The sequence below is a fragment of the Danio aesculapii genome, chromosome 2, assembly GCF_903798145.1.
Source record: "Danio aesculapii chromosome 2, fDanAes4.1, whole genome shotgun sequence".
NCBI classification, from domain to species: domain Eukaryota; kingdom Metazoa; phylum Chordata; class Actinopteri; order Cypriniformes; family Danionidae; genus Danio; species Danio aesculapii.
Window position 1 is genome coordinate 4,367,121 of NC_079436.1, and position 12,470 is coordinate 4,379,590.

A 12,470-nucleotide genomic window follows, 5' to 3' on the forward strand; every position below is an offset into this window, starting at 1 on the left:
TGCCATCATTTACTCACCCTTCACTTTTCGCTGTGGGTCGAAGTTAAACGAACCAAGCTGTATTACATTCAATTTGCCATAAGTACTTTGCAAATTTATTTGCTAATATTTAAAAAAACTAGAAAACATTGCTTTAAAACATATTAATTAATGATGCCGTGTCATATTTAACATTTTATAATGAACTTATTATAGTAAAAACATAAACAATCCCATTTAAAACACAATGAAGTTCAAAGCTGAATAGACTAGTTACTGATGGCTTGTGCATTGTCCTCTATCTGACAGTATTTACATTTTTAAAAGTCTTATTTTCAACATTTAAATGAAACATTTAATTTTAGTTGGCTTTTTTATAGCTCCGCAATTAAACAAAGAAACAAAAGGTCACGTTAAATTCGTAATAACGATCTCTGTCAAAGTAATTCACCCCAACCAGCTCCCCATCATTCTCCCTCTCTTTTCAAATGGGATGAAGGGCCAAACCAAAGGTTACATTGGGCCAACTTTGGCCCGCGGGCCCTACTTTGGGCACCTCTGCTATATATGAAGAGATGGTACAAACCAATCTTAACATCACAGTTTCTAGTGTCTTGATTCCAGCTTCACTTTTTTTTCTAGGCCTCCCATACGTAGTCGCTTCACTTTTTGCTGCACTGAACCATTGAACTATGCTGCCACCAACCTACTTGTGCTGCAGTAAGCTAGCATTAGCCGTTTCCTTCCTAGTAACAGTGAGCTCCAAGCCTATGACAAATTACCATGTGGCTACCTGAGACAACAGGCCTCGTCTGCATGCTCCTGAGGGATCTTCGTATCTCACAGGGTGACCCAGTTCCATCATGCTTCTCCTTCACCTCACTTCTCCTCCTGCCTTTCCCTATTTCTTTCACTTCTCCATTTGCCCCCGTGTTCGCTAAGTGTTGTCATTGCTACATCCCCTTTATATAGGCACTGCTTACCTATGTCAAGTCGATATCAAGGTTTCCAAGCCATTCATCATCTCAATTTGCTTTTGTTCACAGTCAAGCGAATCATTACCAGGGAGGAATTACAAGGGGTTTATGCCACAGACTGCATATTTTTAGTGTTCTTTGAACTCCTCCTCAACACACAAAAAAAGTTGACTGCAATGCAGTGGTGCCAGCGAGCTGCATTAATATTAATGCCTGCCCATTTCCACCACCGTGGTAGGCAGCCTGTCAATCTACACCGCATCTGGAAGGATTTGCAAGTCACAACATCAGTGGCCTACTGGCACCTGTCCATCTTATTGTCGCTTACACAAAGTGCGCACTAGTGCCAGTCATTTTCCGCACTGCCTACTACCTTGCATTTCCACCACTGCATGTTAAACCCAATTCTTACAATGCACCAATTGCTCTACAACTTACTGCACTTAAGTGATTCACGTGGCTTAGTGGAGGTATGGAAACTTTTATCTCATCGCCCGGTTTTATATTGACTCATTTTACATGTCCACAAACTGGCGAGAGTATTTCAGGTATAAAGATGTAACTGGGCGTATGTGCAATGCGCGCAGTGTGTACTGCAGTATCGCTGCTTTGCTGCACAGCGCTCCAAATGTGTACTGAGCTCATACTCTTCCTCTGCACTACCTAGGAAACTGGAGACTGGCTTTGGGTTTACAAGAATCCACCCTGCAGCAAAAAAAAAAAAGTGGCACTCCAGAGGTTTCCACAAATCCGCCTCATCTCTGAAATTACATTCATCAATTTCTTTCTTCTCTTCTTTTAGATGCTTCTTCATCTATTTCCGCTTATTCCATCAATGGTAGCTTAAGAAGTCCCTTAACACTCAAATTCTTTTAAAAATGCAAACCCTGCATTTTTTTTTAGCACAGTGATGTGATATTACCTTGATTCATCACAAACTGATTGTGAGATTGCTTGCGTGTGTCAGTTTTCTGAGGGTTTGATGGGTTTGGATGTGTTGCAGTCAGCATGTGGAGATTTTTTCGATGCAGTCAAAGAAACATTTCACTTTTAAGAGCTGGTATTAAGCTCAGAGTTTTTTTTATAAGGGACAATATGTCATTTTCACTACTAGATGGCATGTATTCATAACAAACAAAGGTGTAGTTTGATGACGCTGTGACTTTGTGGAATCGTGGGAGTTGAGAAGCTCGCTGCAAATATTCGCAATGCAACCAAATATAGAAATGCGTGGCAAATATTCGCAACACAACAAAATATAGAAACTCGCTGCAAATATTCGCAATGCAACCAAATATAGAAATGCGCTCCAAATATTCGTAACACAACCAAATATAGAAATGCGCTGCAAATATTCGCAACACAACCAAATATAGAAATGCGCTCCAAATATTCGCAACACAACCAAATATAGAAATGCGCTGCAAATATTCGCAACACAACCAAATATAGAAATGCGCTGCAAATATTCGCAACACAACCAAATATAGAAACTCGCTGCAAATATTCGCAACACAACCAAATAAACAAACTCGCTGCAAATATTCGCAACGCAACCAAATATAGAAACTCGCTGCAAATATTCGCAACACAACCAAATAAAGAAACTCGCTGCAAATATTCGCAACACTACCAAATATAGAAACTCGCTGCAAATATTCGCAACACTACCAAATATAGAAACTCGCTACAAATATTCGCAACACAACCAAATATAGAAACTTGCTGCAAATATTCGCAACACAACCAAATATAGAAACTCGCTACAAATATTCGCAACACAACCAAATATAGAAACTTGCTACAAATATTCGCAACACAACCAAATATAGAAACTCGCTGCAAATATTCGAAACACAATCAAATATAGAAATGCGCTACAAATGTTCATAACAAAACCAAATTTAGAAACCATCTCCCACTATTAGCAAATATTTGCAACACAACGTAAAATAGAAACTCGCTGCAAATATTTGCAACACAACCAAATATAGAAATGTGCTGCGAATATTTGTAACATAAACTAAAATAGAAATGCGCTGCAAATATTCGCAACACAACAAAATATAGAAACTCGCTGCAAATATTCGCAACACAACTAAAGAAACTTGCTGCAAATAATCGCAACACAACCAAATATAGAAACCAGCTACAAATATCAGCAATGCAATCAAATATAGAAATGCGCTGCAAATATTTGTAACTCAACCAAAAATAGAAATGTGCTGAAAATATTCGTAACGCAACAAAATATAGAAACTCGCTACAAATATTCGCAACACAACCAAATATAGAAATGCACTGCAAATATTCGCAACACAACCAAATATATTAACTTTCTGCTGATATTCGCAATGCAGCCCAATATAGAAAATCGCTGTAAATATTCGCAACTCAACCAAATATAGAAATGCCCTGCAAATATTCACAACACAACCAAATATATTAACTTTCTGCTGATATTCGCAATGCAGCCCAATATAGAAAATCGCTGTAAATATTCGCAACTCAACCAAATATAGAAATGCCCTGCAACTATTCGCAACGCAACCAAATATATTAACTTGCTGCTGATATTCGCAACTCAACCAAATATAGAAATGCGCTGCAAATATACACACCAACGAAATATAGAAATGTGCAGCAAATATTTGTAACGCAACTAAATAGAAATACGCTGCAAATATTCGTAACGCAACTAAATATAGAAATTCGTTACAAATATTCACAACAAAACCAAGTATAGAAATGCGCTGCAGATATTCGTAACACAACCAAATATAGAAATGCGCTGCAAATATTCACACCAAGCAAATATAGAAATGCTCGGAAAATATTCACAACAAAGCCAAATATACAAACCCGCGGCAAATATTTACAAAACTAAATAGAGAAACTCACTGGAAATATTTGCAAAGCAACCAACTATAGAAACCAACTCTAAATATTTGCAACGCAACTAACTATAGAAACCAGCTGCAATTATTAACAATGCAACCAAATATAGAAATGGGCTGCAAATATTCACAATGCAATTAAATATAGAAATTCGCTAGAAATATATGCAACAAAACCAAATATAGAAATGCACTGCAAATATTCGTAAATATTGGATGAGATTTGAATCCACCGCTTCCGGTTCTTCTAATCATGAAGACGTGGACTAATTAAAATTGCTTATAGTTCTGGATTTGAACATTCTTTAAAACATTTGAGCTAATGTGAGTAGGTTTACCTTTGAGGTTTACATCTTAAAGAACGATATTTGTCCTCTTTAATAGTCATTGTTAAAGTGCTCTATTAGCTTTTATTGCTCTGTTTTCTCTTATTTACTGTTCTATTTCTCTTATTGCAGCCATCCCTTTTACTCTTATCTTGTACAATGTCACCGTTCTGCCTGTTTTTCAGCTGGTGGTCATAGATTCTCCTCACTAATTCTGTTCTGGTTTACTTGTTACCTCATGTTCTTATTATAGGAGCTGCATCAATTTCTGATCAGCTTCCCGTTTGCCTTGTGAACATATGCCATGGTCCTACCTGCTGATTCCAGGTCAGGCTCCAAGTTTTGATCTGCGGATCTGAGCAGGTGCTAGAAAACGATTTGTCGTTCCCTGTTGATTTGTGGTTTCATATCAATTTATCATACTCGTGTGATTCTCTGTGCCGTTCACAGCCTCATTCACTGAAGCCACTTATAACTAAGGCAACATGGATTTGCGGAAACGTTGTGCTATTTCTGCGCAGATTTTTTTTTCTGTGCATAATTAAATATATATATCTGGATTTATGCTGAGTGATTTTGAAAATATGGTAACTAAAAACACATGAAATTAAAAAAAATACAGTGGGCGAAATAAGTATTAAACACGTCACCATTTTTTTTTTAGAAAACATACTTCTAAAGGTGCTGTTGACTTGAAATTTACACCGGATGTTGGTGGCAACCAAAGGAATCCATATATGCAAAGAAAACAATATTAATTAGTTTACAAATGAAGGTATGTGTAATAAAATGAAATGACACAGGAAAAAAGTACTGAACACATGAAGAAAGGAAGGTGTAAAGGCATGGAAAGCTCAGACAGCAGCTAAAATCTCTCAGTAGTTATTCGGCAACCTTCTGCTCTTCCTCATTGTAAATAGATATTAACTGCTTCAATCCAACATCTACATTAGCAGGATGATGAAGATGAGGACCTTTCAGCAAGACGATAATCTAAAACACAGCCAAGGAAACTTTAAGAGAAAGAAAATCAAGCTGTAGAATGGCCCAGCCAATCACCTGATATGAATCCAATAGGAAATACAAAATAAAGATAGAATTTGATAGACGAGATCCACAGTAACATCAAGATTTTTAGACTCTGTTGAAGTCTGTGGAAAAACTCACATGTGAGCAATGCATGTGATTTCTCCATATGAGAGGAGTCTTTAAGCTGCTATATTTTTTTTTACTTATTTATCACTGAATCAGAGAGAACGTCTCTGGAACTTTTAACATGTCTTATTTACTCCACAACTGATGAATTTAATTGATCTATTTTATATTTATTTATTTTTTATTTAATTTATATTTTATATTTATTAATTTATTTTATATTTTACATTTATTTTATATTTTATATATTTTTTTATTTTATATTCATTTTTTTATTTATTTTATATTTTATTTTTATTTACTTTGTGTTTGAATTTTGAATTTTAATTATGCATTTTATTTTATGTACTTTAATTTATTTCATTGTAATTGTTTTTATATTAATTTTAATTTTTATATGTAATTTATTTTATATTAATTTTATTTTACTTAAGTTTTTAAGTGCAAATCCAATTAGAACCACTTGTTTGATAAGTCTTGTATAATCTATCTACTAACAACAGAAAATATTACTTACTGTATTACAAACTGTATTGTGCATAAATCAAATTACGTTTGCATATTATTCCCTAATATTCTAAATAAGCACTCAATGATAGGCTAAAAAATATGCAGAAATATGCAGATTTCTATGCGTGCAGTTTCCATGTGAGCCTACTGGTATTCATTAGGTCATTTTTTTTTGTCAATTACTAAAACTTTGTATTCTGATCTTTGTTCTGCAGTGCTATGCGCGTGCTGCTTTCCAAACTGCCACGACCATGGATAGTGGACGAGAAGAAGGACGATGGCTACACCGCTCTTCATCTGGCTGCGCTCAACAACCATGTGGAGGTGGCCGAGCTACTAGTTCACCAGGTCAGCAGCACACATTTCACTGTATCAGTGCCCCATATCAAATAGAAAAGTTGAAAGCATCTAACTCATAGGTCTCAAATTTAATTCCTGGAGGGCCACAGCTCTGCACAGTTTTGCTCCAATCCTATTCAAACACAGCTGATCCAAATAATCGAGGTGTTTAAAAGAGTCATGATCACCTTCATTAGTTGCATCAGCTGAGTTTGATTAGAGTTGGAGCTAAACTGTGCAGAGCCATCCAGGAATTGAGTTTGAGACCTAAGATCTAATTGATCTAACGTCATTAGAGCTGACAAGAGTTTGCTTATAACGTAACTCTCATTGGACCAAGTCAGTCAGAATGAATTTCAGCTTTGTGTTTATTTGCTTTAATTGTGTTACAAGACTCAGTGAGATGTACAGGACATATGATGTACAGGATGTGAAATAAGTCTCTGATATCCCTAGAGTGTGTATGTGAAGTTTCAGCTCAAAATACCACAGAATAATGTTTTATAACTCTTAGAAACTCACCAATGGAGGCTTTAATCCTAAATGGGTAACACTTTAGAATAATGGTCCATTAGTTAATGTGTGTACTGTTATTTTGAAATTTTTGCAAATTTATTTAAAATAAAAAAGCTGAAAAATCACATGTACATAAGTATTCACAGCCTTTGCTCAATACTTTATGCACCTTTGGCAGCAATTACAGCCTCCAGTCTTATTGAATATAATGCCACAAGCTTGGCACACCTGTCTTTGGGAATTTTTACCCATTTCTCTTTGCAGTACCTCTCAAACTTTATCAGGTAGAATGGGAAGCGACGGTGTACAGCCCATTTCAGATCTCTACAGAGATGTTCAATAGGATTTAGGTCTGGGCTCTGACTGGGCCACTCAAGGACATTCACCGAGTTGTTGTGAAGCCACTCTATTGATATTTTGGCTCTGTGCTTTGGGTCATTGTCCTGCTAGATAAAACTGATTCTGATTCTAGAAGAGTCTGAGGTCAAGAGCACTCTGTAGCAGGTTTTCATTCAGGATGTCTCTGTACATTGCTGCATTCATCTTTCCCTCTATCCTGACTAGTCTTTCCCACAGCATGATACTGCCACCACCATGCTTCACTGTAGGAATGGTATTGGCCTGGTGATGAGCGCTGCCTGGTTTTCTCCAAACGTAATCCATTTCGGAATAAGGCTGTAACAAAAAATGTGGTAAAAGTGGAGCGCTATGAATACTTTTAATCATAGTTCAACATCAACTAATGCATAGTTAAAATTCAAAGATGTACTTGTTAACGTTAGTTAATGCACCATGAGTTAAATTGAACTAATATGAATATTTAACTTAACAATAACAAAGATGAATAATTACCTTAACAAATCTATTACTAATAGTTTGTTCATGTGAAAAGTAAAACTTTATGGTAGCTTGAGAAAGCCTCGTCTGAAAATTTGAAGTCGTTCAAAGTTTAAATAACTGAAGTAGTTTTTTTTTTTTAGAGATTTAATTTTGGCCATTTTGCCTTTATTAGATAGGACAGTATTTAGACAGGAAGCGAAGTTGGAGAGAGAGAGGGGGGGGTAGGGTAGGGAAATGTCATCGAGCCGGGATTCGAACTCGCGACGCCCTGATGTGCTACTGCACCATATGTCGACGCGCTAACCACTAGGCTATTGCGCCGACTGAAGTAGTTTTTAAGACATTTGAAACAGTCAGCATAGATAGATAACTACATATAGGTTAGCATATTTCTAGCATGGATCGGCATGTTTCTCGCTAGGCGCTTGGCATAGATATTTACATTAGATGTTACCTACGCTGTTGTTGTCTATTGGAAGGAATGCATCAATAGAGCTGCCATTTAAGTACAGGGTAGCGCTCCTTTGAAATTAATGCTGGACCAAGGTGCAGTGGAGGACTGTGGCCATCCAGAGCTAGAGATATACACATATATACATATAGCTATGAATGGGAGATTACCCGCTGGTCATTATACGAATATTTTTTTAAATTACAAAAGTTATTTTATATCGCTTTTCTACATTAAGTCACCACACTAGCATTTCTGAAAAAGACGAGTGTTTGTGTGCATGTACTATCCTCCCTACCTGTTAAATTTGATCTAATCCATCTCCTGAAACACACCCCGTCTCCTGCTTTCACTTCTCATCTCCGTTATGAACGACTCAATTACTTAGCTGACAATAATACAAATAAAGTTTCTAGCACGGCAGCATCTTGTCATATTTCATTTACATTGTTTGCTTATTTTATTCAACAACACTAGCATAAGCCTAGTATTTAGTGCAGGGTTGGTGCTACTTTACCTTATGGTCAGTGCGGTAAAAGACTGTATTATCATCAATAACGTTACTTGTTTAGCACACAAGTTCATAACATACAGAAACGTAAAAAACGAAATCTTACCTAAGAAATGTGATGCCTTTGTGCTTTTTCTTTGTTCGCTCGTTACTACACCCATACACAGCGCTAAAGTCCAGCATCTTCAGATTGGCTTTAGTCTTGATTAGTGTGGTTGAATGACATTTGTTCTGGTAGCCCTGTACAAATATGGTGGCGCTATTGGCTTTCTCAAGCCACTATAATTATTTTAAAGCATTACCCCTAATTGTGCCATTTTGGTGACTGTCGCTTTAAATTCAAATGAGATTGTGCTCTTTTCAAAAGAGGGCGGAGCTATGAATGCCTTTTTGTCAGCATAGCGGCAGATTCAAAAACAAGACTAGCATCCTATGCTGAGGAAAAAAATTGTGATTAATGGGAGGGGCTTTGCCCCATTGGTGACACGTACAAAGGGAGAATATCAATCAAAGTGTTTCTGCAGACTGTTTTTATCAAGCGTGATTATAAAGAAATAAAATCAAAGCATTTTCGCTAATATGAGCTGGTTATATTCACACACTGCAGCCACACAACTGTGTGTGAACCTATACAAAAGTGATTTTTGCATTATAGGTCCCCTTTAAATACCCATTTTAATTATTCTATTTTAGTGAATGCATTTAAAATAGTGTTAAATGCAGCGCACTGCAAGGACACAGTGTTATCAAGTTGAGCAGATTCCAGTTCAATGATTCTCATTCTGCGCATGTGAATTTGGCGCCTCACCTTCACACGCATGACACTATGGCTCAGCGTTATATATCGCAGCATAGCAATAATGTTATTGCAACATTCCAGCAGCGTTATGAGAACGCTGCGCCAGCCTTTTGTCAACTACCTGCCATGATGGAAGAGAGGCAGAGACAAAGAAAAAAAAAAAAAGGTTCACGCCAGAGACTTAAAGCCTACGAACCACAGTAGAGCTGCACTGCAGTAAATGCAGAGAGAGATGTTGCTATGGGCTTTCAGTCAGGGAATATCTGAATACAAATCACCATTAGCTCAAACAACCTTCGGGACTAGAATTAATCTTCAATACCTGATCGAATTTCAGTGAAAACATAAATGTAGCATGTAATACACACTATAACAAGTGTATTTATATACATAAGAATGAGTTTAAAGGACACTATTGATTTGCTCTTCCTCCATAGGGAAACGCCAATTTGGACGTCCAGAATGTTAACCAGCAGACGGCATTACACCTTGCAGTGGAGCGCCAGCACACCCAGATAGTGCGAGTAAGTAGCTTTGGTTGTATTTGTTTTCTTTTTTCCGATGTTTGACGACTGCACCCCTCACCCCAGCGCTCAGTCTTCCCACTCAACACATCAATGAAGCAATGTAGCTAAGTGCCCCGTATTGAGATTAAAATGCAGGGAGTCCTGCTGCAGATTTATCCCCTCCGATTGAATTCATTTAGTCTCGAGCAATCTGGACCATGCCAGGAAAAGGTACGGGGAGCAGCGCTGGATGCTGATTGGATGCGCCATCTTGTGGTTATATGAGAGCAGTGCAGTTTTAGTCTTCTCTAAGCATACGTGGTATGATATTTGTATGGCTTGGTGAAAAGAAGCACTCTTAAATATATTACAAGTGCACTTGAAATGCAGATAGTATATTTTAAGCACAAGTAACATGCTTATTTAAAGTGCATCCTAAATTTATGGGGTTGTATTTTAATGTATTTATTAGAAGGTTTTAGGAACAACAAATAATTGCTTCTAGTTGATCATTTGATATCAGAAGTGGCTTAAATGAAAGGCAAAGGCCTCTAGATTACGCTTATTTTACCACAATATAATGTGGTCATGCCTTAATTTTAAATTATTTAATTAGGACAGTAAGGACTGACTTTGCTTAGACAAAAGTCTTGTCACTGAACAGAAATAATGTACAATATAGAATATAAAGTCACGCTGCAGTGGAAACAGAATGAATATTGTATCTGACTCCATCATGAGCTTGGAAGACTGCATCCACACATCTCTGCAATGACTCAAATCACTTATTAATAAAGTCATCTGGAATGGCAAAGCGTTCTTGCAGGACTCCCAGAGTTCATCAAGATTCTTTGGATTCATCTACAATGCTTCCTCTTTCATCTTACCCCAGACATGCTCAATAATGTTCATGTCTGGTGACTGGGCTGGCCAGTCCTGGAGCACCTTGACTTTATTTGCTTTTAGGAACTTTGATGTGAAGGCTTAAGTATGAGGAGCGCTATTCTGCTGAAGAATTTGCCCTCTCCTGTGGTTTGTAATGTAATGGGCAGCACAAATGTCTTGATACCTCAGGCTGTTGATGTTGCCATCCACTCTGCAGATCTCTCGCATGCCTGAGTGTAACCCCAAACCATGATTTTTTCTTCACCAAACTTGACTGATTTCTGTGAGAATCATGTTCTTCAGCCTGTATTTCAAAATATGTTTATTTATTTTTTTATGTATATGTAATGTATAATAATTCACTCAAATATATTCAAGTATTAACGAATGATGAAATCTGAAATGCTTCAGATGCTATTAAAGTGATAGTTCATGCAAAATATGAAAAATTTATAATAGTAATAGACAGGAAATTTCCCAAGTGATATTAAACAGGAAACACTGTGAAAAATGTGCTTGTTATATTATATTTTTCTTCTGTAGAAAGTCATTTTTTCTTTGTGTGACATGATATATTAATAAAATAATTTAAAAACTGCTAGGGTCAATATTATTAGCCCCTTAAAGGGATAGTTCACCCAAAAATACAAATGTTTTGACTATTTACTCTCCCTCAAGTGGTTACAAGCCTTTGAGTTTCCTTCTGTTAAAGGCTACAGGAGATATTTTGAAGAAGCTATTGACTTTCATAATAGGAAAAACGCATGCTATGGAAGTCAGTGGTAACAACTTTCCAGCTTTCTTCTAATTATCTTTTTTAGCATTGAACAGAATAAGTAAAAGCTGAGTAAATGATGTCAGAAGATTCAGTTTCTCTTTAAAAGCTTATTCTCATTAGTAAATATGATCATCAGCACTACTGAGAACACGAGGTTTAATTTCAGTAATATGTGTTTGTGTCCAGCTTTTGGTGCGAGCCGAGGCCAAGTTAGACGTTCAAGACAAGGACGGAGATACGCCACTGCACGAGGCCCTGCGTCACCACACGCTGTCCCAGCTGCGCCAACTTCAGGACATGCAGGACGTCAGCAAAGTGGAACCCTGGGAGCCCTCCAAAAACACAGTACGTACCGAGAAGTGTCTTAACATTAGAGGTGTTCTCAGTAGATTAATAGAATGTGACGTAGATGCACACTTTCACTGCTGTGCACCTGATTAGAAGTGGTATTGTCATGATATGTTATGATATTTTTCGTAATTCTAAATTGATCCACGAGAAACTTTAATATGCTGCAAGTATTATAGATGTAAATATTTCTTTATTAAATTTATAACATTTATTATCATTTTTAAGCTTAGAATTTTCAGCCGCCAAAATGATCGGCCAAATGTTTATTTTTTTGTCTGAAAGAGAAAAACGGGAGAGAAGCAGATGCAGAATGGGATGCGCTATAAAACCCATTCATTTCAATGGCAGTGTAAGGGTGGTTTGTTGAAAGACCAAACAAAGCACAAGAGCTGCGGAGCGCACTGTCGACTAGCTTGCATGTGAACTGTGGTCAAATGTTGATATTTTGCTCATGTACACATATATTTTTCTAAGCATGAACTGTACATGCTTAAATAATGCAAATGCCAGAGGTCAGAGGAGAATGGCCAGACTGGTTCCAGTTTATAGAAAGGCAACAGTAACTCAAATAACCACTCGATACAACCGAGGTCTGCAGAAAAGCATCTCTGAACACACATCTAACCTTGAGGCGGATGGGCTACAGCAGC

At 37.1% G+C, this 12,470-nt stretch overlaps 1 protein-coding gene across 3 annotated transcripts in view; it reads left to right on the forward strand.

Moving 5' to 3' along the window:
- The window catches only part of mib1 (MIB E3 ubiquitin protein ligase 1), a 106,725-nt gene that overhangs the window by 68,848 nt on the left and 25,407 nt on the right, over positions 1–12,470 (forward strand). For all 3 annotated transcript variants that reach the window (XM_056471180.1, XM_056471188.1, XM_056471195.1), the window contains exons 13-15: positions 6,060–6,192; positions 9,738–9,824; positions 11,656–11,814. In XM_056471180.1, coding sequence (XP_056327155.1) covers positions 6,060–6,192; positions 9,738–9,824; positions 11,656–11,814 — 379 coding nt within the window. The remainder of the gene's footprint in view (positions 1–6,059; positions 6,193–9,737; positions 9,825–11,655; positions 11,815–12,470) is intronic.